This window comes from Cynocephalus volans, chromosome 3 (genome assembly GCF_027409185.1).
Source record: "Cynocephalus volans isolate mCynVol1 chromosome 3, mCynVol1.pri, whole genome shotgun sequence".
In the NCBI taxonomy this organism is placed as follows: domain Eukaryota; kingdom Metazoa; phylum Chordata; class Mammalia; order Dermoptera; family Cynocephalidae; genus Cynocephalus; species Cynocephalus volans.
Window position 1 is genome coordinate 68,171,263 of NC_084462.1, and position 26,653 is coordinate 68,197,915.

Sequence of the window (26,653 nt, forward strand, 5' to 3'; positions counted from 1 at the left end):
TTTGTTTTTCCTCTCCTCACTTTGAATATGTTATCTCTCTGCCATGGTTCCTGATGGGAAATCAGCTGTTAATCTTATATTAAGATCCCTTGATGAGGCATTACTTTCTTGGTGCTTTCAGAATTCTTTCTTTGTCTTTCCACAGTTTTGGTTTGTCTAGGTGTGAATCTCTCTGAGTTTTATCCTCCTTGGAGTTTGTTGAGTTTCTTAGATGTGCAATGTTTTGTATCAAATTTGGGGAGTTTTTGGCAATTACCTTTTAAAATATAATTTCTGTTCCTCTCTTTTTTTATCCCGTGGGACTTTCATTGTGCATATGTTGGTCTTTTAAATGTTGTCCCACAGGTCTGAGACTATTTTTCTTCATTTGTTTTTCTTTGTGTTCCTCAGACTAGTCTCAATTGACCTGCCTTCAAAAGTTCATTGACTTTTTCTTCAAGTTCACTGATTCTTTCTTCTGCCTGTTTATATCTGCTGTTGAGCTCCATTGGATACTTTTTCATTTCAGTTATTTTTCAACTTCAGAATTTCTTTTTGATTATTTTCTTTTAAGTTCTACATATTTATTGATAATTTCTGTTTGGTGAGACATCATTCTCATACTTTAGTTTGTTAAATATGATTTTTTTTAGTTCTTTGAACATGTTTAAAAATAGCCGATTAAAATGTGGACTAGTAAGTCTGGGGTTTCTCAGACAGTTACTAATGATTGTTTTTTCTCCTTTGTATGGGTTCTACTTTCTTGTTTCTTTGCATGTCTCATAATTTTTTTAAATTGAGAATTGAACATTTTGAATAATATAAGGTGGCGACTCTGGAAAAAAGTTCTCCCACTCTCAGGGTATGTGAATTTTGTTTTTATTTCTGCTGTTTGATTGTTTTGTGACTTTTCTGAACTGATTTTGTAAAGTCTGTATTCTTTTTCGAGTGTGGCCATTGAAGTATATGTTTGTTTAGCTTAGTTGTCAGATAATGATTGGACAGAGAGATTTCTTTAAATGCTTTGGAAACAATTACTCTCCTCATCTTTGCCACAGATCTGTGTATATTGGGCCTTGCCTTCAACACTCAGCTAGGCATTTTATAAATCCACCTTAGCTTTTACTTCCTGTTTGTGCAGACCTTCAGGGCTAGCCATAAATAAGAATTTATTACCTCATCTGCCCTTTTCTGAGAGTGCATACAACGTTGGGCACACACACAGCCTTATGCATACGTATACCCTTTTAGATTACCAGGAGCTTTTCAAAGCCTGCATGGAGATCATATTCATCCTTTTAACTTTTCTGGTTGGTCTATTGTTTGCCCTATCTTTTATCCAGTGCTTCAGGCAGCTGGTATGTCCAATAGTTGCCTGAATTGTGTTCTATAGATACCTCTGGGGAAAAGATTTTTGCACTGTGCAAACTCTGAATCAAGCCACATAAAGTTAGTCTTGATATGGCTTCTTCCAGAGAACCATCAGACAGTTCAAATAAAGCTGTTTCTTAGGGAATGAAGCTTTGACAGAGCACCAACCCTGTTCTGTCCCTTTTGGTGGCTGCCAGGCTTCTGGTGTTAACCTCTGTTGCAGGCTGTTTGTTTTCAAGGCTCCTGCGGAGTTGGTGAGCAGGGGATGGAATAGGGCAAGTTATGCCACAAAGCTGTTTATACTGAGATTATTGCTGTAAGCTTTTGGTTAATTTCCAGAGTTCTGAAAAAGTTAATTCTGACAAATTTGCTGGGTTTCTCATTCATTTTATGGAGGAGAGAATTTTCAGAGTTCTTAACTTTGCTATTTTGCTACCTTCATCCCTCTCTATTTCCTGCTTTCAAAACATCATTCTATTTTGTAGGAATACTTAAATATTGAATTTACACATTTATATTAGAAAATGAAGCAAAGAGGGAGGGAGGTTTTGGTGATGGGGAGCAATAATCAGCCACAATGTATATCGACAAAATAAAATTAAAAAAAAAAAATCTTTACAAATATTCTATAATTTTTCCATTCAGTCAAACCATACTGTTTATTTTAGTCTATATTATTTTACTGTACATACATCTAGCAAAATTTTGAGACTAAGCCCATCTGAGTTTAATTTTTCAAGAAAGGTAAATAATATGACTGACTGTTTTCACTCCCATCTGTGTTTTCCCCAAAGATAAAAGTGAAATATTACAGTTTGATTTCTTCACCTATATAATACCTGATCTCTATTCACCACACAAACACTGGTACTAATTAAAATAATAGTTTTTTTCTTTTCTTTTTTTTTTTTTTTTAATGTAGCAGATTCCAACTAATTCCAGAATCACAGAAATATAGTTCATACCGTATGAGGGAGTGATTTTATCAAACAGTTGAGTAGGTCTATATAGTTGAACATTTTTATTGCATTTCTTTGGAAAATATAACTATTTGGTATATTTTAAGTTCCATGACTCCTACAGCAAATTATCTATATTGTTAAATGTTTCCATCCTTGACTGATGTCTCAACTTTATCTTAATAAATTTTTATACTTACAGTTTAAAAAAAAAAAAAATGAAGCAAAGCTGATACATTTTACTAGTTAATGTTTACCTTTTTTTCTTGTTAAATGATAACCATAAATCATATTCACTATAAAGCTGTACTTCTCTGTTTCCAACAGGAACTATCATGTATTCTATTACCTCCTGGCAGGAGCAAGTGAAGAAGAGAGATTAGCATTCCACCTTAAACAACCAGAGGAATATCATTATCTCAATCAGGTGAGAGTTCATGAAAAGCATTTTGAAATTGAGGACGTTATTAAATTTTAGCTCTTTAAAAAACCTTTTTTTTCTATAGTTTCTTTCACAAACCTGATGACAGATATTAACAAGCGTTTTCATACATACAATCTAAAAGTTTATGTGATGCAGTTCTCAAATTTAAAAATTATCACTCTCCTATGTGTTAAAAGATTAATTACATATGTGCTTTTTGTTTTCGGTGAGACTCTTTAAAAAAATAAGCTATTTATTTGTACTTCCATATTAGAAAAATAGTTTACTTTTTACAAAGTGATTTACCTCTTAAAGGCCCCAGTATGTTAAATGTTACTGATTAATGCTTGTCCTTTGCAAAGCATTACTTCAAACCTGCTTTGCATGTTTTGAAGTTTAATGCACATACCTTTTTGCATATTATGATATTGACTTAGAGTATTACTATTTATAATTTAATGAACAACCTCTTAAGCATTCAGTACGAAATTCATTAAAGGCAAATGGTGTAGAAAATTTGAATCTTTCATCAAAACTTAAAATTCACGCCTAAACTTCCACAGCAAGCAGTAATTCTCACAGCTTTTCATTACATTGGTTTCTCTTAATTTTATTATTCCTCATATTAACCAAAATACTAAAACCAATATTAATGGAATTGGCATAATAGTAGATCATTTAAATAATAGATTCTCTCTCATTTTTTAATAGTTTGGGGGTAAGATATAATATCTATGGAAAGAAATTCCTTAATGGCAGTTAAAAAAATCCTTATGAAGGTTTTATAAAGCAAATCGACACTTTAATGATGGCTCAAAGATTGTAGTACATATTTAGGGTTATGATGGTGACATCTTAGACTGTTCCCCAGTATGTTCTATAACTTATATTTCTTAATTTTAAACTACATATTAATATAAACTAACTTTACTTTTTATCAGTATAGTGAGAATTTCAGTTATTCTAAATACCACTTTCTGATATAATGCTAGGCATTTTTAGTGACTAGAATTAAGTAGTTTTTTTTTTTTAATTGCTAATTCAGCTTCTGAGTTTTTTTCCTCCTATTTAAATTATTTGCATTATACTAGGTCATTAAGTATTTTCTTTTTTTAAAAGTAGTAATTGCCTATAAATGAGTTGATAGTTCTTAGTATTAGAGAAATTCAGTTTTGCTTCCCTTTCAGATCCTGTAATTAGTGACCATAACCTATTGTTTTCGGAATGTCTGTTTTCATAGGATGGGACTTAGCAGTTTATATAAATATCAGACAGTGGCATGTATGGGTTGGACAGAATAATATACGGTCTCCCAGAGTCTGAATGTTTATTTAGTTGTTTCTTGCTGCTTTGCAAAATAACTTTTGCAGTGCTACTTGCACACTACATCTACATCTAAGATATTATTAGAGAAGTATAATAACCAGTATTCTACCTAACTAATCTGCCTTACTTTCAGATAACAAAGAAACCTCTCAGACAGAGCTGGGATGATTATTGCTATGACTCTGAGCCGGTCAGTAAAAGTACCTAAGTATTCTGTGTTCCTGTTAAAGGGATCTCACGTTGCTCATTTGCATCCATCTCATGACTTAGACTGAAAATCAGCTGAAATGCTAAGAATCCTAGGAAAGAATATAAATCAGTGTTTAATTTCTCTGAATGATTGATTAATATGTGTATGGTTTGTTGATTAAAAACCAGTCAATTTATGTTTTCTTTTTTGTTGTTGTTGTTAATGTTGTTTGTTTTGTTTCGCTTTGTTTTTTTTTGGTGGCTGACCTGTACCAGGATCTGACGGTGAGCTCTAACCAACTGAGCTAACCAGTTAACCCTGTTGCTAATGTTTAGTTCACATTCAGTGTTTTTTTTGACAAGCAGTAAATTGATCACATTTCAGATTCTTCAGTATTGATGTGGATCTGTATGAACTATAGGTTTTTTCCTGAGATTTATTTTTGAAATTATTTTTAGTAGTTTTATTATCCATGTGTTATGAGTAATTATTATTTATTAAAAAAATTACATCATCTTTTATATGTCAACAATCATTTCACATAACAAGTGAAAGTATATATATATATTTTTTCATTAGCAAGAGAGGCTATATAGTCTTAGTAAAACTTTCCAAAAATTAAATATTATAATTTTTATAAATTAGATTATTTTATGTTTTAAATTGAGTAATTTAAGGGCATATATGATGTATTATAAATGAGTAGGTAAATTTAATTTTATTATATTTTATGAAGACAAGTTCGTAACCATAGAAAGAGGACAAAAATCTTTTTCCTTTTCTTTAGATTGCAATTAGGTCAGCTATGAAAGGCTGAAAACCACACACACACACACACACACACACACACACACACACACACACACACATATGTACCTATATCTATTAATTAACTAATGAATCAATTTGTTAAGTATTCTTCCTGGAAACATAACATGTATGACTTTAATTCTCATTGCATGTGATTATAAACTCCACTAATTGGAAAACTAGCTAGAGTTGAGAAGGATCAGTGTATGTGGATCTTAATTTTTTCCTTCAGACAAAGTTTGACCTATTTTATAATAAATCAAGTAAATTTTGGTTTCAGATTTAACATTTTGGGAAATAAATATTGGACATTAAAATTTATAGAATCTGATAAATTTTAATAGAAAGATTTTAAGTTGTTTTGCCACCTTGAGAAGCTTCCACTTTTCTTTTCACTTACTACACTGAGTGACCATGCCTCGTTGGAAAGCAGGTAGGAGACTGTGAACTCATACTACAGATAGAAGACTTCATTGCCTGTTCAGAACTTACAGTGAAATTGTGAACTGACCTGTTACTATTCAGAGACAGTTAAGTAATGCTTATGAATTTGAGCTCTAAAGTACATAAACTGACCAGATTTGAATACCGACTCATCCACTTACTAGGTTTGAGATCCTTAGTAGGTCACTTAATTCTTTTGTTCCCATCATTCGTTTAAAGGGATAATAACGGTTTTTAAGTTTTGTGAGTATTAAATTAGACCGTGCATATAAAGAGCTTGGTAGAGTGCTTAACACTAAGTACACAGTAAATTTTGTTGCCGCCATTGCTGTCACCATTGAAATCATAATCCATCTTTTTTTTTTAGAAGAACTTTGTAGCCATCATCTCATTCTTTACTGTTAGTTTCATCACTGTCAACCCTCTTACTGTATTTTCAAATCTATTATAGTTGGAACTTTGATTGATTTTGGATTCTTTTTCTCACATGTCAATTAATAAAAGCAAGCAGTCAGTCTCAGGATCTTTTGTTTTGTTTTTTTCTGTTAGCTCCATTACACACATGCGCTCTCTCTCTCTCTCTCTCTCTCTCTCTCATATAAATATATAATATATTATATGAGGGGTCTTAAAAAAAGTTTATGGAAAGTTTCATATTACCTTCTAATTCTATTTTTCCATGAAATTTTGAAGTACCCTCATACTTGGGAACAAATTAAACTTTGTTTTCCTATGAGTTATTAGAACTTAAGTGACTAGCATTATGGGCAGAGAGGATTGTTAAAGTTCTGCCATTTATGCTACGTTACTTATATATTTTATGGAATTGTATAAATGGCCCCAAAGGGACCTATAGTGAGAAAATTTCTTTTTACATGGGGACTGTTGTTGCCCATTATATTGTGATTTAATTTCTTTTAAGGGTAACCCTATTAAATAAGCTCAAGTACTAGTGTTGCATGTGAGAGAGCAGAGCATTTGCAACTGGACAGATCTTGGTTTGGCCAGCCCTGTTATTTACAAAAGTTTTGACCTTCGGTGAGTTATTTAACCTCTGAATTTGTTTTCTTACCTTTAAAAAAAAAAAAAAATATATATATATATATATATATATATAATTTTTAAAAATTATCTCCTTGTGTTTTGAGGATTTAGTGAGATTAAACATATCAAGTGACTCTCACGGTGGTTGAAATGTGGAAGATATTTAGTAAGTGCCAATTTCCATTCTAATGATAGTAATCTACTTAAATATAAACTCTTCTTATTTTTATTTTTAACAACATCTCTTGGCCTTTGTTTCCAAAGTTACAAAATAATGGAGGATGAATTAAATATTGATAATATGATGGCTAATGTCTGCTATAATTGAACCTTAAAGCTCTTTTGAATACTTTTAATGTAAGGGATCAGTCTCACCTAATTTTATTTATCTCAACCAAGCCTTGAATTTTAGGGTCCAACTATCACGTAGTTTTTTTTTTTTTTTTTTTTTTTGTGACCGGTAAGGGTATTGCAACCCTTGGCTTGGTGTCGTCCGCACCACGCTCAGCCAGTGAGCGCACCGGCCATCCCTATATAGGATCCGAACCTGCGGCCGCGACGTTCCCAGTGCCGTACTCTCCCAAGTGAGCCCCGAGTTTGGCCCCTATCACGTAGGGTTTTAATGATAATTGACCATAGTAAGTGATAGTCTCAGGACACTGTCATGTTCACTATACTGCAGAGGGATTTGAACTATACTATATCCATGGAGACCAGCCAAGCTCTAACGTTGGTCACTACTATCTTTACAGAAATCCAAGCATCTATAAACACCTGGCAGTCCATTTTCCCATGAGGTAGACCTGCTGCAGTGCTTTCATGGATCCTGATGCAACTTGGGCATCCTGACCAAGTTGCATCAGGATCCTTTGAGACCATAATGTTTCTTTTCTGTTCACTCTGATTTAAGTATTGCTACTTCATAAAGACTACTCCTGCTGCCATACCCCATCTGTCAGTTTGTACGTTCATGATTACTCCTTTAAACATTGTCTTTCTGGCTTTACCCTCTGCCAGTGCAGTATGTCTATGCATGTTGTACAATTTTCTCTGCATATGTTTTACATTTAAAAAGCACTTAACATCCATACTATATTTGATCCTGATAAAACCCCTGGTTGTAGTTAGTATGATTACCTTTCACACAAGAAGCAACATTGGCTCAGAATTTGAATTGCCCCTGTATTAGTGAAGGTAGTTGATAGTGTAACAGATTCTAATCAAACCCATGTTCTTATATCCTTTTTTCTTCAATGATCTCCAGCAGCTTTACTAACTTTCAATCAAAGTCAATTTTCTGATTTGTGTCCTGCACTATACACTGGTAGTTGTAAAAAAGTATGATTTCTTAAATACCATTTTAAGAAATACAGACAACATAGAAGAAAATATCTAATTTGACTTTCCCCTTCTCTTTCTCTTCGTCATACCCACATTGTGCTTACTACATGCTAAGCTTATACTAGGCATTTGTAATTGAGAATGGATTCACTTTATCCTATACAAAGGGGGAAAAAAGGCCTGATATCATGAAAGAGCGTTTTGGTGTGTTTGTGGGGAACGGGGCATGCAGTGGCATGTTACAAGTAAGACAAGAGCCTGCACCGAGTTGGGCAGAAGAATTAGCTATGATACTGAAAGGGCTTTCTAGAAGTGACTTGCCTGCCACTATGTCTACAAGTCCTCAACCAGTGACTGATGGGAGATGGTAAATAAATACTGCAACTACCTCACATCTCTAGGTTTTACATTGTTTCCAAGAGATAACTTTGGGATTAAACTCGTTACCCACTGTGGTAGCTACTTTCATAGAGAACTCTGTTTAGGCTACCTTCCTTTCCCTGTTTTACTTTCTCACTTCCCCCATTACTTGTACTTGAATCTTGGTTTGCCTAAGGTCTGCTTCCAGGTGAACCCAAATTAAGATAAGGGAATTTCTGGTCTGGTAGATTTAAACCATCCTTAGTTTTTCTTCCACAGTTGTCATCAGGGAAACAGTTAAGGGAATCAGTAATCATTTTAAAAAATTAATTATGATTTTGGTGTTCACTGAGATCACTTTGTATTTCTGGAGAAATTGATTAAGGATAATAGCAAATATAAATGTGTCTATATTTTAGTATTGAGTATTTGCTTTCTATTTACTTTCCCTGTATTTTATATACATTAATTGTTTCATTCACTTTTGGGGCAGATGAGAACACTGTCAGTTGAAAGAATCATTGCTGTATCATTGAGTTTACAGTGGAAGGATGGATTCCCCCCCACTTGTTTGTTATGGAAAAATATTTGTTAAATCCTAAAGAGAATGAACTGTTTGTGGTTGGGGGAAAAGAGAAGCAAAAGAGCTTTTTAAAAGAGCTTTACTATAGGTAAAAGAAAAATGTGTCAACTTAAATTTATTTTAGTGAGTAGAATATTGGCATGTCTGTAGAAAGTATCTTAAAATGGCTTGCCAGTAAGTTTATAGTTAGAAAATTAAGTGTGTGGGTTCTCAGGAAGACCTTTTCTTGCAGTGAATTTAAAATTTTAAACTCTGCATTTGTGCATTTCAGTGTAAACAATGAAAAATATTACCAGCATTCTAAAACTTAATATTTAATTTTAAACTTTATATCTATATCATTTTTACAGTACCTAAAGCAGATTTTTTGGTACATGGCAGGTACTTTTAGAAAATAAATGAGCACTTTATTTTTCAAAAAGGAATGTTTCATTCAATTTAATATTTATATATTGTTCAATAATTCAGTAATTATGTATTTACTTCAATAATTACTCACTGTGTTCTTTGCCTTGACTTGATCCTGGAGATCTGTAGTGAATAAGACAGATAACAGTTCATGTGTTTATTGAGTATTTGATGGAATATTCTCTAGGAAGAGAGGTATTTAAAAAATACAAGTATGAGGAGGTTTTTGAAAATTTAAGTGCAAGGGACTGTGAGAACAAATAGTAAGGAGATTTAAAGACTCATTTCTGTTTTGAAGATTTAGATTATGTCTACAGTGTTACTATTTGGCTATGCTGGGGACTGAAATTCAAGGGGTTGCTAAAAAAGTAATATTTTTTATCTGGATAGTCCACAGCTATTTTTACTGACTCATGATGTGTGTTTTTTGATGGTTTTTATACTTTCACATATACTTGTTTCTTTTCGTGATTGATTACCATGTTGTCTATATTATTATTATTTTATTTATTTATTTTTTTGGTGGCTGGCCTCTGTGGAGATCCGAACCCTTGACCTTGGTGTGTCTATTTCATTATGAACTATTTATACATCTGATATAGATGTAACGTAAACCTCTTTATATTATATAAATCTAAGCTCCACCTCCTCACTAAATTACTGCCTCTTCTAGAATTTATTTTTGTGTCACCAGGATCTAGTTCAGTGCCTTGCATATGGTAGGCACTTGTTAAATATTTGTTGAACAAATAACATTTGTTGGTAGAATTGAGCAGTTCTTAAATGCTTTGAATTTCCCAAACTCTTCAGAACCACTCAAAATCAAACATGGTCTTAGAATACTTTATGAGTGCTGCTAGCTCTTTGTCTTTTGAGTTACTTTTGAGATCTTTGCCTTAGTGTTTGTGAAAGAGAGAAGAAAGGTAACCTACTGGTATTTTGGTAGGTATGTGTTTAGTTTGCATACCTGTGGTGATATGAGATGTCCAATGAATTTTACTATCTCTAAATATTTCAGTGGTTCTAATTTGCATTTCTACACAGGGATACTTATCTTAAATTACCATTATTTCTTAATGGCCCACATTATTTTCAATAGGTGATCTTGATTTTTTTCCTTTTATCTTAAATAAACAGGATTGCTTTATGGTAGAGGGAGAAGATTTGAGGCATGACTTTGAACGCTTACAACTGGCCATGGAAATGGTAGGATTTCTTCCCAAGACACGAAGACAGTGAGTTTATTTATTGTATTCTTATACCCCCAGTCTAGAATAAATCGTTATGTGTCTTTGAAAGATTTCTCTCCCTTGGTCCTTTTACACAGTTTTCTAACTGGTATTCCTGATCTAGTGCCTCATCCATATTAAGCATTGTTTTGAATTGCTTTATTTGTCATAAATTCTTTGAGAATCTAGTGAAAGCTGGAGCTCTTCTTTTAAAATGTACATTTGCGTATAAGTACATGAATTCATGGTGCTCCTGAAGCCTATTCATGGACCTTACTTAAAACTATTGACTTATTAAACTATTTTTATAGCTTCTTGTTTTCTATATCATTGATCCCTAATCCTATTAAGTTGGGCATACCTATCAGTAAAAAATAATTTTCTGTGTATTTCCTCTGTATATTTATGTTTATACTCTTGTATTAAATACATTTTGTTCATTGTGGATATTAGCAAATTAGAAATATAAAAAGATTGGTATAAAAATTATATTTAAAATTAAAGAAAGAAATAAAACAAACTATTTAAAATCAAAGACACGACCTTGACTCTCACCAGAAAAGAGTAGTTACTTATAATTATTTTTTGAGGGGGGAATTATTATTGATGCATATGTCAGATCTAATTATATTGTCAGTTTTTAATCTCATGATTGATGAGCTCATACTAGGAGTCGGAGACTATCACTTCTGCTATTCTCTTGTTTTCTTGTGCTTACATCATTGGTATGACTTTTTGGTTAGCATATTCTTTGCTAGAACCTTTAAATGATGTTAGTTAAAACCAAATAATACAATATGTAAGTATGCAAACCCATTTAATTGGTGACTTAAACTGCAATTTATTGAAAGTTAGTAAATAAGAGTATCCTTCTCTATTTCTCCATGCTGTAGTGCTTCCACTCTTCCCTCAGGATGCCACATTCACTGCATGTGACAACTAACTGGTTGATATATGGACTAAATGAAGTATATCTATATATTAAATAATAGTTGGAACTTAACTTTTTTTTTTTTTAGATAGCATAATTTGCATGTATAATGTTTACTTCTCACATACCAAGCAAGGGACCATCTTTTGTACTTTCTGATGTGATTGAATCCTATACTGGAAACCACTGGAAACAATATGAGGGTACTTCAAAACGTTTGTGGAAAAATAAAATTGAAAGATAGTATGAATCTTTTCATGAACTTTTTGGAGTACCCTTGTATGTTCTTAGTAGCCTAGCCTCCAATTTGACCCTTCCCTTTCACTCAAATTTTATCTTCAGATATTCCCTAACACAAGTTTTACATTTTAACTAAACTATATAGTCTTATTCTCTAAAGCATTATGTTATGTTCTGAACATTTACTGTTTTGTTTATTTGGAATGATTTTAATCTCACTTCCATTCATTCACATATTTTTAATTTTTTAGATAGAGAGCATATCGTGTGTACTGCCAGTTGTGTCTCCTGTGACCATGATAAACTTTGCTAATAAATCACAACATTCTTTCTACTGAATTTAGATCTACTCCAGAATCTCTCTTAACATAACCTTATAGGTAGCGTTAAACTTGGTATGTGAATTAAAACCTATATTTTCTTTAGAGCACTGTTCATGTCATGCTCTTTTTATGAACTTTTCCTTAACTGTGCTCTTTCTGCCTTCTGTATTTTAAGATGTCGTGCCATTTAGTATAGTTATTTGTTATCTCCTAATGCAAGGTTATAAGCTTTTTGAGAAAAAGGATTCTTTTTCTTATTTTAAAACGTTTATATTGATTTATAGTACATTAAATTGTTTATATGACATTCATTATTGCTGGAGACTATGCATCACATATTTGTGTGTAAGAACATTAATGTGCTGATTATTGAACCCAAAATATTGAAACAATGTAATTAGCAACCTTATAAACTAGTACTAAAAATAGTTTTTAATAAGTAGTTCATGAATTTGTACTTTTGTCTTTTGACTTCCAAGAATTTTTATAATGTTTCAGTTGTTACTGAGTTTACTCCCTAATTTAACCAAGACTGTTTTTTATGAATTACTCCTTTGTCATTGACTTGTATTTTCTTTGAGTGATGTAAATGATTTCATCATTTAAAAATGTTAAATTATTTGAAAAATTAGACCTAGAAATTAGATACTGATACCTCTCAAAGTATATCAGTTTCCTAAAGCAATATCTTTGTTTTATTAGAATACATCCTAATTTGAGGAAAATACTTAACACAATTTTTACTAGTAGACCAGATTTATCCTAAGGAAATAACTGAACAAAGCACAAAGATGTGTATGTAAGGAGATTCAGGAGGTCTTTTATGGAGTGTTCATCATGTTTAATGCCTCTGAGATGTCAGATAAGTTAAGGACATAACCTAATTGAAAGTCTTTGGTAACCTCTATGAGATATAGTGGGGAGCAGATGTCAGAATGTGGTAGTGAGTAGGAGTGACAAAGTGAAGACAAGGAGTATAAGTTAACATTTCAGTAAGCTTTTTGTGAAGGGAAGGAAATGTGGGATCTAGGATGGTTTATTTAAAATAAGAGAGAAGTGAACATAAGAATATTTTGATAGAAAATTCTTGTAGGTTCAGGTAAGATAGGAAATGAGTACAGTAAGGCTCTTGAGATCACTGGAGTTGATGGAATGTAGTGTATAAGTGGGGGGATTAATTGTTTACTGGAAGGCATGTATTCTTCTGATGCAGGGGTAAAGTAGAGGAGGAAGGGTCCAGATGAAGGTGTTTCACAGTAGCAGCCTGATATTAGATAATATACCCCATTGGTGGCATAATTTTTTTAAAAAAGCATTTACCAAGGGCACCATAATATGATATAGGAAAGCATTTAAAAAATATAACTAAAAATAAAAAATCATCTAGGATACTTGATTAAAAAATAAAGATTCCAAAGCCTTTTCTTTGGAGATTCTGATACAGTACACCTGAAACAGACAGTACGGGGAAAAGGCATTCCAGGCAGGATGAATAGCATTTAGAAAGGCATGGGCTTTCTAAAACACTACAGCAAATTCAGGCAATATAGCAAGAAGTCCTCTTGAAACAACCACATAACAAGTAAAAGTAAGGTCATGTAAAGCACTTTGTGCAGTGCCTAACACATAGTAAACACTCAGTAAATTTTAATTATTATAGTTATGATTATTCCATATTTCTTATTTTTCTGAATACTAAATACTTCATGTTCATACTGGTTATTTTGCTTAACTAGAATTTTGGAATGAAATGAGCTTTCAGAATATGCATGAGTAAGCTGTAATTTGTGGTTTTATTTTCACAGGATTTTTTCTCTTCTCTCAGCGATACTACATTTGGGTAATATCTGTTATAAAAAGAAGACATACCGGGATGACTCCATTGATATCTGTAATCCTGAAGTTCTACCTGTTGTCTCAGAATTATTAGAAGTGAGTGATTACATTCTCAGTTTTCATTTCAAATACTGAGTAACTTCTTATTTTATGTAACTATTCTGTGGGTATAAATGGGTTAATGTTTTTTATTGGTAATGTTTTTATTAGACTCTATTTTTTAATAATGTTTCCAAAAGATGGAATTTTTCCTGATAGCTATTTCACTTTGTTATTGAGTGTGTCAGAATCTTTAGAAGAATTGGGTTTTCTCCCCTGCTTCCACTTGCCCCAGACATCCATAATCCCTCAATTTGCTGGATAGAGTATTTCCATTCTAGACTGTATAATGTTCGGGGCCTATGCTAATTTTTCTCTTTCCATATTTGATATTTCTTCTCATGGTAAGATTTTGGTTAGATTATTTTATTTGAAGATTGGGTATCTGGGTGGGTGGAGAGAAAAGGTACTGATAATACAGTTGACCCTTGAACAACACGGGTTTGAACTGCACAGGTCCACTTATACATGGATTTTTTTTTTTTTTACAGTGAATATGTAGTACAGTAGTATAAATGTATTTTCTCTTATGATTTTCTTAATATTTTCTTTTCTCTAGCTTACTTTATTGTAAGTATACAGTATATAATACATATAACATACAAAATATGTGTTAATCAACTGCTTACATTATCACTAAGGCTTCTGGTCAACAGTAGGCTATTAGTAGTTAACTTTTTGGGGATCCAAAATTTATACACAGATTTTTGACTGTGCAGGGGGTCAGCACCCCTAACCCTTGTGTTGTTCAGTATCACCTGTAGTTTTTTTTTTCTTCATAGGTTGAATAGGACCTAAAGGTCCTCATCTCCTACTGTGGTTCTTCCCATATCAAGGTCTTTTTTACCTTATTCTTTCTTCCTGGAGTGATGATTTTTTATATTTCCCCAGCTAACTTCTTATCTTTCTAGATTCCCCCTACCAAATGGGATGTTGTTTCTTTTAGGCCCTCTCATCTGACAGCAAGGAAATACATGTATAAATATTTCTATATGTAACCATCTGTAGCTATAAAAAGCTAAACACGAGTTTATGCTGATGTCTCAAATCCATTCCCATCTGGATTATTCTAGCCTCCTCCCCTTGTATATATATAAACTCCCACTTCAACAGTGAGAAACCTGTCTCCAACCTTCTGCCATCAATTTACTTAATTGTTTAATTCCAGTATACACATATAGTAGTATCAGAATTGTTAACCTGGAACCCTCTGGGAAATGACTTTATCATCTAGAGTACAGTGCTTACATGCAGTTCCTTTTGTCTTTAGTCCTACGGACTTCACTGATTTCCAGAGTTACTTAGATTGGCACCTTTTCCTCCCACCCCCTTTGTTGAGGTTGTTTCCTATATTTGTCATACAGTTAGATTCTCTTGTAATGGTATACTTTCCTTCTTGGAATTCCCCTAGTGTCTTAAGTAATTTTTAAAAATTTGCATGCATTAAGGTTCATTTCTTGTGTTGTATGGGTTTTGACAAATGCATAAAGTCATGTGTTCACCATTACAGTATCATACAGAATAGTTTTGCTGCCCTGAAAATCCCCTGTGCTTTACCTGTCTTACTCCTTCCCCCAAACTGTTGTCAACCACTGGTCGTTTTGCTGGCTGTATAGATTTGTCTTTTCCAGAATGTAGTATGATTGGAATCTTACAGTATGTAGCTGTTTCAGCCTGACTTAGAAATATGCATTTAAATTCATCCATGTCTTTTTATGGCTTGATAGTTCATTTATTTTTATCACTGAGTAATTGTCCATTGCATGGAGGTACTACAGTTTATCTTTTCACCTTTTGAAGGACATCTTGGTTGTTTCTAATTTTTGGCAATTATGAATGCTTGCTTTTTTTCTATTAAAATACTATTCATCTTTCAAATCATGGTTTATATACTACATCATATGGCTTAACCTTATTAAGTGATCTTAACTGACTCTGTAAACATAGAGCATTTGCTTCTATGCAGTATAGTTTAGTTTTGCATCATAAAGTTTGTCTCCATAATAAGGCTGCAGTGCTCTTTGAGAGCAATGGATGCATCTTTCTTATTTGTCTAACCTTACAGTGTTTATTTTTTCTGTACATAACTGAGCATTGCATATTAACTTTGATGGAATGGTAGTCTGGCAGAAGGGGTAGGAGAAAGGAGTACCTTGAATTGGAACTAGACTCACTCACTGGAAAGAAGTTTTACCAGGTGGTGGAGGGTGGTGTCGGAAGGTCACACTTTTAAAAGTCGTGAACGTCAGAGAACAGGTGGTATTTTAGTCAGGCATTTCAGGTGATATTTTAGCCAAGCATGTGGTATTGTGGTAATACAGAGCATTGTGGCTAGCAGTCTTATAAGTCTAGGCATTTAGTATGTACCAGGGCTTCTGGTCCTAGTGCAGTATTCCTTCTTCAGTAAGAGCAATTCAGGCAATTTAAAGAGGAACTCAGATATTGTTAAAAGTAAGAAATCCAGTTCTGAGAATTGGGCTTACCATTGTGAAAATTAGACTAATGGCAAATGTGATTGATTTGATGGCAAATCTCACTTTTGAACCCAAGCTTCTTAAATTCCTCTTGTGTGTAGCTTGGACTGGTTCTAGGACTGAAGTTTACTATGAAGTAGAAAGAAAATAGCTTCAAAGTTGAGGAGCTTTAGAAGATATCTACCATGGTATCCTTCCTATAGTAGTTCTTAGAAATTATTTTTAAAAATGATTGCCTCTAGTTGGTTAAAATTGATAATAATAATTGTAACTTCAAGGCTTTGTTTGAGATAAAATACAAAGATAGGCACAATAACTGGTTTAATTAAAATTTAAACCCTATTTACTATTTAATTTAATTCTCCTCCCCAAAGTGATTCAGTTAATGATAAAATATAGATTTAGTTTTGAAGAACAAATGTTTTAAAAGTAGTAGTTTAGGGGGCCGATCCTATGGCGCACTCGGGAGAGTGTGGCGCTGGGAGTGTAGCAGTGCTCCTGCTGCGGGTTCGGATCCTACATAAGGGATGGCCTGTGCGCTCACTGGCTGAGCGCGGTATGGCCGGTCACAAAAAGACAAAAAAAAAAAAAAGTAATGGTTTAGGTAAGGGGCAACAATAATCAACCACAATGTATATCGACAAAATAAAATTAAAAAATAAAAGTAGTGGTTTAATTTTTTTCATTTTTTCAATTATTTTTTGTAGTTAACTCAGACAACAGGGAATGTTTTGAGTTTTTGTTTACTGAAGCCTATTTGGGAGGGATACTTATGAAATTATTGAAAGGTGAATAAGATGCACTAGATTAATTGAGGGTAATTGTGGAGGATGTTTTTGTTGTGAGATATTTAGAATCATCATCAGTACCAAAAACTGTTTGGTTTTTAGCAGATTTATGTATTTTGAGTATATTTTAATATCTATTCAAATAATATAAAATGGGTTTTTAATATACAGATCAGTTTCTCAATTAGGCGAATATAAAAAACTTTGTAGATTGGATATTGAATCCATTGCTACTTGTTTTGTATTAATGAAGTTTTAAAAAAAATTTTAAAGTCATATATGTACAACTAAAAATACTTAGAAAATTATAGAGGTAGCTGATTAATATATCATGAATTCAGTAATATTTTGTTTAGGATGCTTACCAAATAAAATAAGAAAGATTAGTGTGTTTATTGTGGTTGTACATATGTGTGTAGATCTGTGTATAATCTATGTCAGGTTTTAGAGTTAGCATTAAGCCATTTCTTTAAAATGAGTTACGTAGTTTTTTAAAGTCCTTTTTTCCCCTTTATTTTACACTTAGAAGGATCATTAGTGAAAAATAATACATTTCTTAAAGGTCTGAGAGATAGCAACCTTATGAACAACTGTGTTTGATGTCTTTTTTGTTTATTGTGTGTTTGCTAATTTTTTAGGATTTTCAAATCTGGCTTGAGTTTTTTTGATAATTTGTGTTTTTCTAGGAAATCATATTCAATGTTTAAAATTTATTATTTTTGAGTTCTTTGTAAATATTCTATTAATGTAATTCTTTAAAATTTTTTCTCTATGGTGTTTGATTTTTGAGTTTAATAATTTTTTTCTTTTCAATTGTGTGAGATTTGTTCTTTATCTATCTATTTATTTATTGTGTCTTTTTATATTTTCAAATAATTGGCCTTTAGATTTACCATTCTACCATTTTATTTATTATGTATTAATTTCTGTTTTAGCATATTTTCTTTTTTCCTTGTTAAGCTATGAAATGTTTCCAGCACAAAGTGTTATATAGAAAGCAATGTAATAAACACGTACTTACAGCCCTACCCAAGTAATAAAATATTGTATATAATTGAAGTTCACTGTGTACCCTGCCCCCACCAGAGGTAACCAGATTTAGGAATTTGGTGTTTATCATTCCCATTTTTTTAAAAAATATTTTCAGTATATGTAGGTGTTTCTACAAAGAATATATAGTTTTGTTTTGCATGTTTTCAGACTTTACATAAATGTTGTACTGTGTGCATCATTCTGAAACTTGACTTTTTTCATTTAATAGTATGTTATTGAAATTTTTGAATTCTGATTTATATATTCCAGAATTTTTTTTTAACTTCTTATAAGATGCCATTGTATGAATAAAACATAATTTATCTTTTTTCCTATTAGTGGGGATTGTGGTTGTTTGTAATTTCCCATTTATAGATAGTAATATAATAGGCATTCTTGTGCATGTCCCTTTGTTAACATGTGTAAGAATTATTCTAGCATAGAGACCAAGAAGTAGAATTTTTGGTTTATAGTATGTACAACATTGAGCTTTACTGATATTGACAAATTACTTTCCACAGTGGTTGTACCTATTTCTATTGTCCCCTAAAGTATATGGAAGTGATCTTTGTTCCCCATTGTTGCTAGCATATGTTTGTTTCTTTTAAAAAATTTCTTGAGTCTATAGCATAGATCATTTATTTTTAAATGTTCACCTTTAATAATTGCAGAAATGTACCTCACAGTACAACTTCAGTTTTTATCACTTTTTTTTCTTAGCTTTCTTAATTTTGTCATTTTTGTGTAATCTGGTATTATTTTTGATCCTCAAAGTATTTTAAACATATCTAGAAGGTTGAGGTTTTGTATTTAAACTTGGTGGTTAATTTTTAGTTTTACTGCTTTTTGTGAAGGTAATGTGCCTCAAGTTATTTCCAGTTTTTAGAAATTGAGGATTGAGCAATGGATGCTCTGAAAGAAGGTATATGTTCTTTATGGTGTTATATTTGTTAGGTATTTATTCATTCACAGTAGTCTGAAACCATCCTTTAAAAGATTATTGATCTGTCTTAAACTGCTGGTGGCAGGGTAATACCTCCCTTTATTGTTTTATAACTCAATCTTTCTTTATAATGTAATTTTTTTTGCTTGATATGGTTTTTTTTTTTTTTTTTTTTTTTTTTTAAGATGACTGGTAAGGGGATCTCAACCCCTGCCTTGGTGTTGTCAGCACCACGCTCTCCCAAGTGAGCCAACCGGCCATCCCTATATAGGATCCGAACCCATGGCCTTGGTGTTATCAGCACCGCACTCTCCCGAGTGAGCCACGGGCCAGCCCTGCTTGATATGTTTTTATATTATATTGTCTACATGAAGTTTTATGAATGTTATATTTTTATTATGTCTGGATGCTTTTATAAAATGTCCTTGTTTTACCATTTCATGCCATCAGTGTGCCAAAATTCAAAAGTCTTTTAACACCAAGTATAGTCAAGGTTTGAAGAAAGAGGAACTCTCAGTGCTGTTGTGTAAGAGCAAATTGTAAAATTGTATACAGTAGTTTGGTAATATTCTGTAAAGCTGAAAATGTGTAGACTACAACTTGGTATTCCACTGTTAGATTTTTCTTCAAAGAAACTCTTGAACTCATGTGCAAGAATATTCATTGTAGTTAATTGTGCGAAATTGTAAGTAGTGTAAATGCAGTATGTTTATATGCTGGGGTGCTATATAGTAGTTAAAATGAATAAGCTTGGTCTAAATTATCAACATAGTTATATCTCAAAAATATACGGGCAAAAAAATGGGCAATATGATATCATACAAGTAAGAGTTAATACATTTGACAATATAACATAGCATTTATGCATACATTTAATGTATATAAAAGTATAAATACATGGGCTGAAATGATACATATCAAATTCATGTTAGTATTTTCCTCTGAGGAGAGAATGAGAACAAAGGAAACAACAACTTTATTTTAGTTTAACATTCGTGAATAAAAGTAAACATCAGAAACATGAATAAGTACCCACTGTAGTATTCTTGGATTTCAAGAAATGCTGTCACTTTTTAGTCCTTGTCTCCAGGTGTGGGATTATGGTTGATCGTCTTAAAATGTTTTAAGGTACTGTTCTGTATTTTTTATATTCTACACAATGAAACATGTTTCTTCATTATGATCAGAAAGCAAAATTTAGAAGACTCACTGTCTTGTTTACCTTCTCTTTTTCTTTTTTGGGAAGTGGGATGAGTAGGACACTTAAATTCCACCTTGGCCAATATCATAATTGCCAGTGTATATTCTTTCTTTCCTTTTTTTCCTATTGTATATTTGCTAATTTCATTAAGTTTTTTTCTCTGTCTGGCTTTTAGTAAAATAATTCAACTCATTGTCATAAATCTTACACATTGAATTTCCTTTTCTGCTGTATAGGTTAAAGAAGAGATGCTATTTGAAGCATTAGTTACGAGAAAGACCGTGACCGTGGGAGAAAAGCTTATTTTACCATACAAGCTTGCAGAGGTATGAATAGATTTTCTTTGAAATCAAAGCATTCTGGACATTTTTAGAAGTTTGTGTTTGTCTTTTTTTCTCTTAGTAAATAAAATAAAAATGACAACAAAAGTGTTGATTCAGATATTTTATAGGTCCTTGAAACTTGGTTGTGAATTTTTCATTGACCTGAATACCTGAAAAGTTGAATGTGATTTTAAATAGTAGGCTTGCATTTTTCTCCAAGGATCTTAATCTCTTCACTCTTTTTAAGTTTCACATTATTAATGTGGGTGGATAGATGGTAGGTAGAATTATAAATAAGGAGTATTTGGCCCAATTGATTATTCCTTCCTGATTCAGTTTCTTCGGTTATCTTCCAGCACATCATACTTCACTGGTTTACTTTTTTCATTGGGCACTCCTCTGTAGTTCTCTTTGCTTGCTTTTTCTTTTCTTAACCTCTAAAAGGTGAGTACCCTAGGACATAGTCCTTGTCTTTTCTCTATACTCTTTATTTAGCTTATCTCACCCAGTCCCATGGCTTTAAGTATCTGTATGCTGAGGCTCCCAGGTGAGATTTGTTGCTATTATTATACCACTAAGGTGTATAGGGTAGGAAAATTATTGAAAAGCCACTTTTTTTATAGTGTAATTTTATGAAAGTGGTGAGAAATCAAACACTAATAATTACTATAAAAATATACCAGGAATATGATATTAGAAGTTTAGAAGACACAGAGGTGGGGAAATTGTGATTGAGCTCTAGAGAATGTTTCTTTCTAGGTTGACATTGATCCATTTATCCCATTTTTTGGGTCCCTCCTTAACTGTGCCTCCAAGTCCACATTTCTTATAATCAAATTTTAAAATCAAATTTTATAGTCCCCCATTCTGAGAGCTCCCTTCTAAATAATAAAAAAACACACCTTTAATAGTTTTGCCTTATTTTATATAAAGGTTCCATGCTTTTATATTTTATTTCACAAACTTTTAAATTGCAAAATATTTCTTTATGTTTATTTACATTTTTAACTTCTGTTTTAACTTTAATTTCAACTTTCTGAGATTATTTTTGTAACCCTGCTTTATTTTTAATGTTTTTTTATATTTGGTGTATTTATTTGTTTAATGAATATTTGAAAACCTTTCTTGTGCTACGCTAGGCATTAGGGGAAAATGGGGAGCAGTCCTTTAAGGGTTTTAGTATTTTATCTGAAGAGCAATGGAAAACTCTTAAAATGTTTTAAGCAAAAAAAGTTTCTTAGGTTTTGTTTTTTAAAGAACTCTGGCAACAGTGTGAAGAATCAATATGAGGAATGCGTCACTTTTCTATAGCTGTGTACGTTAGTGATCTAATATGACACAGATACAAGGGTACTTCAAAAAGTTAGTGAGAAAATAGAATTAAAAAGTAATACAAATCTTTTCATGAATATTTTGAAGGTGCCTCTCATATTATCTTGACAGTTTCCAATGGGTCATGAGTCTGGATGTAGGTAGTTGGGTCCTCTGTTCAGGGTCTCACCAGGTTGAAATGAAGGTGTCCATCAAGTCTGTGATCTTGTCTGAGGCATGAGGTTCTCTTCCAAGTTCATAGGTTGTTGATAGAATTCAGTTCCTTATGGTTGTAGGACTGAGGTACCTGTTTTTTTGTTGGTTGCTAGTCAGGGGCCATTCTCAGCAACTAGAGGCTGCTTGCTGTTTCTTACTGTATAGCCCAGTCTGCAACATGGCAGTTTACTTCTTCAAGGCTGACAGAAGAATCTCTGATAGAAGAACCCCAGTCCCTTTATAAGAGATTTCTTCTATTAAGTCAGGACCACCCAGGATAATCCCTCTTTGATTAATTGAAAAATCAACTGATTTGAGCCCTTAATTATATCTTTAATACCTTCACCTTTGTCATATAAACTAATTAATTATTCATTAATAATACTTTCTTAATAACTAATAATTATTATTAACTATGATGGGAGTGAAATCCATCATAGTTACAGTTCTGCCCATACTTATGGGGAGGGTATTTATACAGAATTTATGCACCAGGGGATGGGAATCTTGGGGGCCATTTTAGGATTCTTTCTAACACAAAAGGTAAGAGTAGGTGTAGAGAGATAAGTTCAGAGGCTGTAGTAGTGAGGAGAAATATGGTTGCTTTGTCTGGAATGGTGACATACTGATAGGGAGACATGGATGGATTTAAAAAGAAAAAAATTTAGATGGCGAAACTGATACGACTTAGTAAGGACTTGCATAATGGGAGATAAGGAAGAAAAAGATATTAATGATGAGTCCTATGTTTCTGGTTTATATTGTAAGAATATTGGTAGCCTTCTGTGTTAGACCATTTTCTGTTGCTTATAACAGAATACCTAAGACTGGGTAATTTATAGAAAAATGAAGTTTATATCATATAGTTTTGGAGGCTGGGAAGTCTAAGATCCAGGGGGCACATCTGTTCTGGGAACTCTTCTGTAGTGTCCTGTGGTGAGTATGACAAGAGTGCTCTTTACATGCTCAGTTGCTGTCCTTAAAGCCACCAGAGCCACTCCCTGATAACTAATCAAACCATTAACCGATTAATCCATTCATGAGGGCATAGTCTTTACAATCCACCTTTCAACACCATATTGGGGGTTAAGTTCCAACAAGAGCTTGGGGGGACATTCAAAACCACAGCACCTTCAGTGATATAAGAAACACTGAATGAGATCTTGTTTGGGTGGGAAAATATTATTTGGTATTTGAACTTACTGAGATTAAGCCATGATAGGCAGGACTGCATTTCAGAGAAGAGGTCTCAGAGTTACAACATTGGGACTTATGGAGTAAATAGGTATTATATTGGTTTATCTGGAGTCTGACTACTGTATTTTATGAAAATGATACTTCTTATAATCCTAAATAGGTAGGCTTTAGTTTTTAGTTCCATTTGAAGGTGTGTGTGTGTTTTAACTAAGAAATTAATTTTTTTAAAGAATATTATTTTTATTTCTATATATTTAATTAATTAATTTATTTATTTATTACGAATATTCATGAAATACAAAGCTGATTGTCCCCCCTCCTGTCCGTGATGTGAAGACCAGATTCATACTGGGAGCATATCCATTACCAGAAATTAGTTTTGTACCCTTTGTCCCCTCCCAAATATCCCCCAACCTCCCTCCCTTTTCCCCCCTCCCCTCAACTCCAATTTGTAGCCCTAGGAATGTTCCCTCCCCTGTTGGGTCATAGCACTACTGTGGTCTTTCTTTCCTGCCTTCCTTTCTCTCTTAGCTCCCACATATCAGTGAGCACATGTGGTATTTATCCATCTGTGCTTTGCTTTTTTCATTAAACATAAGTTTTTCCAGGTTCATCCATGTTGTTGCAAATGATAATATTTCATTGTTTTTTATGGCAGAGTAGTGTTCCATAGTGTATATATACTAGTTTCCTTATCCAGTCATCTATTGATGGACATTTAGGTTGGTTTCATATCTTGGCTATTGTAAACAGAGCTGCAGTAAACGCGGGAGTGCAGGTATCTCTTCGACATGATGATTTCCATTCCTCTGGATATGTACCCAGAAGAGGGATTGCTGGATCATATGGAAGATCTATTGGTAGTTGTTTGAGAAACCTCCAAATTGTTTTCCTAAGTGGCTGTACTAATTTACAGTCCCACCAACAGTGCAGTAGTTCCCCTCTCTCCACACCCTTGCCAGCATTTGTTATTCACCGTTTTTTTGATTATAGCCAGTCTAACTGGAGTGAGGTGGTATCTCACTGTGGTTTTAATTTGCATTTCCCCTATGACTAGTGATGTTGAGCATTTTTTTTCATGTATCTGTTAGCCATTTGTATGTCTTCCTTTGAAAAATGTCTATTCAGCTCCTTTGCCCATTTTTTAATTGGGTCACTTATATTTTTACTTTATAATTGCTTGAGTTCTATATATATTCTGGATATTAGTCCCTTGTCAGATTCATAGTTGGCAAAAATTTTCTCCCATTCTGGAGGTTGTCTTTTCACTCTGTTGATTGTTTCTTTTGCTGTGCAGAAACTTTTTAGTTTGATATAGTCCCATTTATTTATTTTTTCTTTTGCTGCTTGTGCTTTCAGACTCATGTTCATAAAGTCTGTGCCCAGACCTAACTGCTGAAGTGTTTCACCTACATTTTCCCTTAGTAATTTTACAGTTTCGGGTCTTATACCATTTTGAGTTGATTTTAGTGTATGGTGAGAGATGCATATCTAGTTTCATTCTTCTGCATATGGATATCCAGTTTTCCCAGCACCACTTGTTGAAGAGGCATTCTTTTCCCCAATGTAGATTTTTGTTGCCTTTGTCTAATATCAGATGGGTTTAAGCCTGAGGAGTGATTTCTGGGTTCTCTATTCTACTCCACTGGTCTGAATGTCTATTTTTATAGCAGTACCATGCTGTTTTGGTTACAACAGCGTTGTAGTATAATTTGAAGTCAGGCAGAGTTATGCCTTCGGCTTTGTTTGTTTTTTGCTCAGGATTGCTTTGGCTATTCGGGGTCTTTTGTTGTTCCATATGAAAGGTAAGATTGTTTTTTCCATTTCTGTGAAGAATGTCATTGGTATTTTGTTGGGAATTGCATTGAATCTGTAGATCACTCTGGGTAGTACAGACATTTTCACAATGTTAATTCTTCCAATCCAAGAGCATGGAATATCTTTCCATCTTTTTGTGTCTTCTTTAATTTCTTTCAGAAGTGGTTTGTAATTCTCATTGTAGAGATCTCTCACCTCCTTGGATAAATTGATCCCTAGGTATCGTATTTTTTTGGCGACAATTGTAAATGAGCTTACTTTATTTCTCTTTCTGTTAATTCATTATTTGAGTATATAAATGCTACTGATTTGGTGCATTTATTTTGTATCCTGCAACGTTACTGAAGTTATTAACCAGCTCTAGGAGTTTTTTGATAGAGTCTTTAGGTTTTTCTATATATAGTATCATGTCATCTGCAAATAGGGAAAGTTTGACTTCATCTTTTCCAATCTGGGTTTCCTTTATTTCTTTCTCTTGCCTGATTGCTCTGGCTAGTACCTCCAGTACTATGTTGAATAGAAGTGGTGAGAGTGGACATCCTTGTCTTGTTCCTGTCCTTAAGGGGAAGACCTTCAATTTTTCCCCATTCAGAGTAATACTGGCAGTGGGCTTATCATAAATGGTTTTTATTGTGTTAAGATATTTTCCTTCTATACCTAATTTATTGAGAGTCTTTATCATGAAGGAATGTTGAATTTTGTCAAATGCTTTTTCAGCATCTATTGAGATGATCATATGGTCTTTGTCCTTGAGCTTGTTGATGTGATGTATCACATTTATTGACTTTCGTATGTTGAACCATCCTTGCATCCCTGGGATGAATCCTACTTGATCATAGTGTATAATTTTTTTAATATGTTGCTATATTCTAATTGCTAATATTTTGTTGAGGATTTTATTATCTAGGTTCATCAAGGATATTGGCCTGTAATTTTCTTTTTTTGTTGTGTCTTTATCTGGTTTTGGTATCAGGGTTATGTTGGCCTCATAGAATGAGTTTGGGAGAGTAGCATCTGTTTCAGTTGTTTGGAACAGTTTCATGAGAATTGGTATTAACTCCTCTTTAAAAGTTTGATAGAATTCAGATGTAAAGCCATCTGGACCCAGACTTTTTTTGTTGGAAGATTGCTAATTACTGCTTCAATCTCCTTGCTTTTTATTGGTCTGTTCAGGTTTTCTATCTCTTCTTGGTTCAGTCTTGGTAATTTATATGTGTCTAGAAACTTATCCATATCTTCCAGATTTTCAAATTTGTTGTCATACAGTTATTTATAATAGTCTCTAATGATTCTTTGTATTTCTGTGGTGTCAATTGTAATGTCTCACTTTTCATTTCTGATTTTTGTTATTTGGGTCTTCTCTCTCCTGTTTTTATTAATCTAGCTAATGGTGCATCTATTTCGTATATCTTCTCGAAAAACCAACTTTTAGTTTTGTTGATCTTTTCTATTG

The 26,653-nt window shown here is 33.0% G+C and overlaps 1 protein-coding gene across 1 annotated transcript in view; it reads left to right on the forward strand.

Moving 5' to 3' along the window:
• The window catches only part of MYO9A (myosin IXA), a 301,341-nt gene that overhangs the window by 49,528 nt on the left and 225,160 nt on the right, over positions 1-26,653 (forward strand). The window contains exons 4-8 of the mRNA XM_063090574.1: positions 2,637-2,736; positions 4,193-4,249; positions 10,377-10,474; positions 13,768-13,894; positions 20,572-20,661. Coding sequence (XP_062946644.1) covers positions 2,637-2,736; positions 4,193-4,249; positions 10,377-10,474; positions 13,768-13,894; positions 20,572-20,661 — 472 coding nt within the window. The remainder of the gene's footprint in view (positions 1-2,636; positions 2,737-4,192; positions 4,250-10,376; positions 10,475-13,767; positions 13,895-20,571; positions 20,662-26,653) is intronic.